General features: G+C 39.7%; 1 protein-coding gene across 1 annotated transcript in view; it reads right to left on the bottom strand.

Moving 5' to 3' along the window:
• Positions 1-7595, bottom strand: part of MAST4 (microtubule associated serine/threonine kinase family member 4) — a gene marked incomplete at its 5' end in the record, with an annotated part of 55980 nt that overhangs the window by 18253 nt on the left and 30132 nt on the right. The window contains 3 exons of the mRNA XM_009698944.1: positions 3032-3133; positions 6088-6253; positions 6970-7102. Of these exons, the coding sequence (XP_009697246.1) occupies positions 3032-3133; positions 6088-6253; positions 6970-7102 (401 nt within the window). The remainder of the gene's footprint in view (positions 1-3031; positions 3134-6087; positions 6254-6969; positions 7103-7595) is intronic.

The following is a 7595-nucleotide window of genomic DNA, read 5'->3' as shown; positions in this document are numbered from 1 at the left end:
CCCCGGCAGCCCACGGAGGCCCACGCTGGAGCAGATCCCCACCTGCAGCCCGGGGAGGACCCCACGCCGGAGCAGGGGGATGCCCGAAGGAGGCTGAGACCCCGTGGGAAGCCCGCACTGGAGCAGGCTCCTGTCAGGCCCTGTGGCCCCATGGAGAGAGCAGCCATGCTGGAGCAGGTTTGCTGGCCTGGCTTGTGACCCCGCAGGGGACCCAGGCTGGAGCAGAGGAAGACTGTGAGAAGTCCTGCCCCTGAGAAGGAGCGAGCAGCAGAAACAACATGTAATGAACTGACCGCAATCCCCATTCCCTGTCCCCCTACACCACTCAGGGAGAGGAGGTAGAGAAATTGGGAGTGAAGTTAACACCAGGAAGAAGGGAGGGGTGGGGGGAAGGTGTTTTGAGATTTGTTCTTATTTCTCATTATCCTACTCCATTGTTAATTGACAATATCTACATTAATCTCCCTGAGTCAAGTCTGTTTTGCCCATGACAGTAACTGCTGAGTGATCTCCTACCCTTATCTCAATGCATGAGCTCTTCATCATATTTTCTTCCCCTGCCCAGCTGAGGAGGGGGAGTGATAAAGCAGCTTGGTGGGCACCTGGTGGCCAGCCAAGGTCAACCCACCACATTGATACGGCATGTAAATGCCTCTGTCAAGGCTAAGTCAGGAGAGAGCCACAGAAAAAGTGTGAAGTCTCCAGGATTGGTCTCTAAGTCAACATCAAGATTTCTAGGTTGGGTTCTTTGCTTTTTTGATTGCACCAGGGAAAAATTCCTAAAAGCTAAATCTTCCCAAAGGAATACAAAATCACATCTCATTGTAAGTCACCAGCCAAGGAGTGAACGCTTCTCTGAGCACAGTAATGGGATATTACATCAGAATTGTGTAATTTTTGATCGTTATCAGACACTTCAGACCCAAAGAGGTCTTTTTTCTCTCACTTTCCTTCTTCAAAACAAGTATAGCATCTATCTCTCTTCCTTCAACTTGACTATGCCACTCAGGTCTCCTGAGCAAATACACAACTACAATTTTCATGGAGTGTTATGCAGCTAGCTAATATGTATTAAATAGATAGGGCTGTCATTTGAAATGCATAGCGGAGCCTGGGATAAACTGTGCTATTTTCCAGTGCCCCCACAGGACCTGTCACATGGCAGCCTCCCATTTCTGTGAGTTGCTTCTGACACTTAAAAAACTTTGTTGCGGTTTCTAAACACCCCTCTGTGCTTCAAAGAAATGGCTGCCCAATTTCCCTTTTCAGACTGCCAGCTCTTGGGAGACTGTGAACAGTTGAAGGAAATCAGCCCGTAAATGAGCTGCACAGACGCTCCATGTGGTGGCACTGACCACTACAGCAGTTAAGCCAGCCTCATTTTAGCCAATTCACTTTCTTAACCAGCTGTAGCAAAGAGGCAGAATTTGCAATCTACTTCTGATCCAGCCTCTCACAGGGTGACAGTCTTGTATTAACACTGTGTTTACCAGGAAAAAGCATGCTGGCAATGAAACAACAATGCCTGAAAGAAGTATACTTAAACAAGGGAATGGAACTAGTTGTGGCTCTTCATTTTGCCTTTGGCAGCACTGCAGATGAAGCAGGTAGCTACTGGAGAAGTGGACTGGGGCATGACACCTCCCTCACTCTTATTCAACACAGGGCAAGGGAGAACAACAAACTTTGCTGGATGCCACTTAATCCAGACCATCAGCTACAGGGAAGTCTAAGAGTTGTTCATATAGATCCCAGAGGCTCAGGGAGCAAGGGACACGCAGTTCACTCATCTCAGTCACGTCATCACATCCCAAAGGAAGACCTGTCATTTGGGACCGCGTCAATGGTACTCGAGGTCTGGGTTATACTCACGTTGCCCCTGAGTGGTTGTGGAAAGGCCAGTTATGAACTGATTTTCTAAAGCTCCTTTTTATATTAGCTCTAAAATATGCAGCACAATCTGACCACTGGCCTCAGTTTTGCCAGCAATTTTCCAAGTACTCTCATGATGACTCAACCTGCCACTTGGATTCCTTAGCATCCCCAAAGTATTTATATTTATATTTATGGCATACAGTGTTCACTGTAAGACTATACCTTTATATTCAGGCTCTTTTACGTAGGAGGCCTTTTTTGTTGTGTTTACATACTGCTTTGCCCAGTGGGACAGTGGTCAGTGACTAGGGTTCCCATATGTTAACACTTAAAAATCATGTGCAATATTCTTCATTGCCTCTCACCCAAATTCCCAAGTAAATCCTGCTCAACCGAACAAATAAACACTAAAAAGTTAGTCCTGCTCCAACTAACACATAAACTCTATTACATAAATGCACAGTGCCTTCATTAGCCTACACAGGTTCACTGCTCGTAATACCACATGCCAGGTTCTTCTCTTGAAATGGAATGAGCACAGCACTCAATAACCACAGTGGAATAAATTGGCAGCTTGCGTTCTCACTGATATCCATTTACTTTCTTGACATTGACACTTTTGATTTTATTCTTTTTCATGCAAGGCAGTAGTGCTTGCTAAATGAGAATGACAAGATCTTTCACAACACAACCTCAGTCAGTAATTTCTGAATAATTAGTCTAAGCACTTATCACCCACCCTAAAGCTTGGAGGAACTAATTTGCCAGGCTAAGATACTTCTGAAAAAGGAAGCATCAGTTGTGTATTGATTCCCCGTCTCTAATTCTGTGTTTGTTTAGTTATTTAATGCTGTATTCATGAAGGAACCCCATCAAATGGCTGAGTCTTTGAGAAATTTCTGTTTCATCAAATTAAGAGAAGAATAAATGCAAATGATAACATGTAAACTCCAAAAAAACGACAGTCATCATCTTGTTAAGCTTGTATTACTGGTCTAAATCTATAAAGGACCGTCTGCTATAATGGCATGTTTTCATGCTACTTGCCCTGATCAATGTTTCCCAAGCAAAACAAACAGGTGAACAAAAGCTCTCAATGCTGAATATACAGAACCTATTTCTAGAACACTAACAATTTAAAATAGTGCATCCTCACCTGTTCCCAGCCTTTCCAAAGGATTCTGCCTGAGCAGCAGGGTAATCAGATCCTGGGCATCTGGAGGTGGTGCTTCATCCTCTTCAGGCCAGTTGATTTCATCTAGCAAAACCGAAAGTTGCTTGCTATTAGTGAAATCTGGTCCCAACATTCAGCAGAAACTGTGTGAAAGCTCTCGTAGTGAGCTAGCAGTAAAGTCACAGTTAAGGCAGCTTTTTTCAAGTTACTCTCTGTGGCATACCAATTGCTTCCAATTTTTACAGTCTCCATACAGACTCCATAAACATATTGCCATATTCTCATTTTCCTTGGAAGTATCCTTTAACCCAAAACAGTGTTTAACAACAGAATACAGGAATCCTTGGCTCATGGAAAACTACTGCAAAATATTAGCACAATTCGTATGCTGTCCCTTTTCCCTCTGCATAGCCCCCTCCCCCCCCCCGCCCCCCAAATCATGGTTTAAATTTTAGTTCTGTTCCATGGAAACTGCTGTTAAGATGGACACAGCTGACCTGATCCAGCAGTCACTGCTCACATCTGTAATCCTTCTCTAATGCTAGTAGGCTAACTGAAGTCAATACTCCCATGACTAAGGGCTGAGGAACTGGACTCTGCTCTGGAGAGGTACGTGCCAATGGAGCTTTTTTCCAAGTGTCTCATACTTCAGAGGAAAACCAATTCACTCTACTGACTCTTATACTACTAAGGCTTTTGCACTTCATAGCAAGTTGGACCTAAATCATATAATCAAGATATTAAACCCTGCAGGTAAGGCTGAATAAAAATTCCACCAGGCTTTCACTGAAATTAAACAATGGAAAATTGTGCTAGTTTCAATATGAATATGAACTTAACAGCTTACACAGCAAATTTTATCTGATTTTTAGCAAAAGCTGCCTCCACAAATGGAATATAGTGTGGGTTTACACAAAAATCTGCAGAAGTTTCTCAGGAGGTACAAGGATTTTGGCATCAGAGAAACAGAATCCTGGAAGTCCAGGAAATACAGAAGACTGTTAAAGATTTTGTTGTCATTAATGATCTAGGCTTTTCCTTCAAAATTGTTATCACTGGATAAATAGTCATCATAAGCTACAGACAAGTTTAATCTTTGTATTTCAGGGTTTAAGGAAAGGTACTGAAATAAACAGGCAGGAAATGTAACCTGTTTCTAGAGCATTATTTTTAACCCCAGTCATTTTAGGCATCTTAAGTTTACGCTGAGGTTTCCCAGAGTTGTACCCATACAAGATTTTAAAGTAGATTTTCGAGTGGAATGTAGATTTCACCCACAGAAACTGGACTAAAAGTCTAAGCTATAGTTTGGGTTCTTTTAACATGGCTTTTACAGTTGATTACAAGGGGACCATCTATTTTAGCACAGAAAACTTATCCAACAAAAGAGTTCTCCAGCAGATACTGACAGTAAGAATGACTTCAGTAAGTAAGGACATTTAAAATAAAAGAAGAAACCAACAAGTCAACATCAAAACAAGAAACTAAGCCGACCAACAGTCTTGGAGAGTGAGGGGGAACAGATCAGGTTTATAAACATATAATTCTACATATAATTTCTGGAAGATAAATGGACACATTCAAACACATAAGTATTAGCTAGGTTTTAACACATAAGAATTTGTTTTACAAAATGCAAAATTAATGCTACATGGAAAATAATGCCTAAATTGCAAATTTTGTCATTAATTTTAGACCATTCCCTCCGCTTCTCCCAGTCAGAGAGCATGAAGATAAAACCACATTTGCATGTGTCTGGAAATGCGACAAAACATGAGTTATTCTCATGTTTGCCTGCACACAGCTTTCACTGCAGTTTAAATCTGATTTGGAAAATAAAGCATGAATATGCATCGCAGCCATGAGGCATCCACAACAAAGACAGCATTTGCTGCTTGTGTTAATTAAACAGTTGTTTCTCCTTGCTGCTCAGGCCTCAGTGTATCACATCAGAAAACAACATGGTTATAAATCCAAGAGCAGCTAGGATGCTGTATAAAGAGGTCATATACCTGAAGCAACTCACAAATCCGTTTCGTTACAGTTTACAAACAACTCTGGCGCTCTATTTCAGAGATGGAGGAAAGCAAGACGATGACAGAGTGTCTCTTTAAGCACAAAAGGGGATTTTTTTGCATTCTCAGAGAATAAGGAACCAGAGGTGCTGTTAGTTTTGTTTCTGTTGGGTTTTTTTTATGCTTGGCTGTTTTCTTTTCTTTTGGTCTTAGCTACTGGACATTTTAAGCAGACCATAAAACAGACTGGGAAATACTCAGTAACAGAGGTGCCATTCTGTGAAACTTTTGGCATAAATAGAGGCCCTCAACATCTATGCATCTGGGAAATTTATGGAAACAGCAGGTAGAGTAGTAAACAATTCTGTTTAATTATCACTCAGTTTTGCCTCAAGCCACATAACAACACTAAGGGTCAGCTTGCAGGTTAAGATCTAAAAGGTTATTGAATTTTAAATGGATGAAGAACAGCTGCTACAGAAATAACACTACACGACAACAATCACCAATAAAATCATTAACAATCTGTGAATTGAATTTGTTTCCTACTCTTTCTCATTATTTATTATTCGGGAGACATTTGTTTTAGGGTTTTATTACATCTTTGTTAATTTCTTCATTGTGCCAGAAGGCATTTTCCCATTTATGTAAATTTATTTTAACCATTTCTTCTCTGATATAATTCTTTTACTAAAGACTGAAATCACTGTGCCACAGGGGCACTACTTTTCTACTAATACTGCTTTTCCTGTTCAAAAAGTGCAGCTTAACCATTGTACTCTGCATTATGGCATTTCTGTGTGTAGCAACAATATAAAGTAAATTCAGCTTTTAATGCAAATTTATTCTTATTGCTTTGACAGCAAATTGTGTATTACAATATTACAATAATGGTGTTTTTTTGAGCAAAACTGGCTTGAAAACCTAGTCTATCAGTAAAATTGTAAATATCTTTACTATTAACAGAAATTGAAATCTTTCATAGCAAGCTAAGAAAACTTTTTTTTTGGTGATGATTCTCACCGCTGATTACTTGTCCAAACAGCTCTTCTGGTGTATCTCCAAAGAATGGCACACACCCAACAAGAAATTCATAAAGGATAATTCCCATAGCCCACCAGTCCACCGGTTTTCCATAACCTTGTCTCAGTATCACTTCAGGAGCTATATATTCAGGTGTACCACAGACCTAAAAGAAAGAAAATAAGCATGACAGTAAAACAAGTCTAATTGAGCTGTTACATCATTTATAATTCTTGAAATTTAAAATAATATGGAAATATGGGAAAATGACATTACGTAGGTTTTAGTCTGCTGACTTTGTGTAAGAGCTAATGTTTTTCAAATGACCTAGATACATTTACAGGCATCATAATCAACATCTGCATATCTGTCATGGAAAGAACAGTTTGTATTTCATAAATGGGATTCCATCACGGCAAATATGTCATTTAACTTAAACATATCCTTATCTTTACTTGAAAGTTCTGACGGTTTTATCTTAAGTAACTTTTATAGTGAACAGATTGTGAGCAATGGTAATGAGGCATGCTTAAAGGGAAATGGGCCATAGCAAGGATTTTAGCATCCTTGGTTGTACAATGCATCATGAGCTCCACAAGTACTCTGCCGAGACTTCTGAATTCCTTATAAAAACAGTTTTCCATTTGTCGCTCTCCCACAGATTCACTTGCACAAAATTAGGTTGTTCATCTTACTAATAGATCCTAATGTCGAAACAAAAAAGCCTAGAATAATCTGCAGGGCATCAGTAAAAGTAACTGACACATACAATTGGAACACCAATGCAGAAATAACAAGAGTTTATATGGTATTACGGTACATTCTGCTGACAAAACATCACTTCATTTGAACACTCAATGTAGAAACAAGGCTGACTCTTACTTGTTTGTCGAGGAACTCTCTGGCATCCTTCTCAATGTGACCCTCATACAGATTGGTAGTCAAACTCATTAGGCCCACCTTTGACAAGCCAAAGTCTGTAAGCTTTATATGGCCCATGGATGTTACCAATAAACTGAAAATTAGAATGATCTGAAGTTACTGTGATATAATTCAATATTATGTGCTTATCATTATTATAGTTGCAGGAAAAATTTCGTTAGTACTGCAAAAATATAAAGACAGCTTAAAAAGGAATTTAACCAGGTACAAAATAAACAGGTCAAAAATCTGACAGTCTTACATTTGTTACCAATATGATCAGATGTAAACGAACTTTTTATATGCAATTGTACAATATCTTACAGAACCATACAAGTATCGAGAGCTGAACGCTAGATGCTTTGAATAAAATGAAACAGTCATGATCTGAAAGACCTAGGACAGAATAAATGTTGCTTTCGAAGTGAGGTGAGCATTTTCTGTTTGTAACAAGCCAGGTCATTCATTTGAAACAAACTCAGGTATTAAGTTAGTTAGTAACTAACACTACACTGGCCTGAAGTACCATGCTATGAAGGTATTGTCACACAACAGACATGACTCCAATCATTCTTCTTTTTTTTTTT

The sequence above is a fragment of the Cariama cristata genome, unplaced genomic scaffold (assembly GCF_000690535.1).
Source record: "Cariama cristata isolate BGI_N322 unplaced genomic scaffold, ASM69053v1 scaffold1824, whole genome shotgun sequence".
In the NCBI taxonomy this organism is placed as follows: domain Eukaryota; kingdom Metazoa; phylum Chordata; class Aves; order Cariamiformes; family Cariamidae; genus Cariama; species Cariama cristata.
The sequence above is the reverse complement of the archived record's forward strand: the minus strand, read 5'-3'. Positions and strand labels throughout refer to the sequence as shown.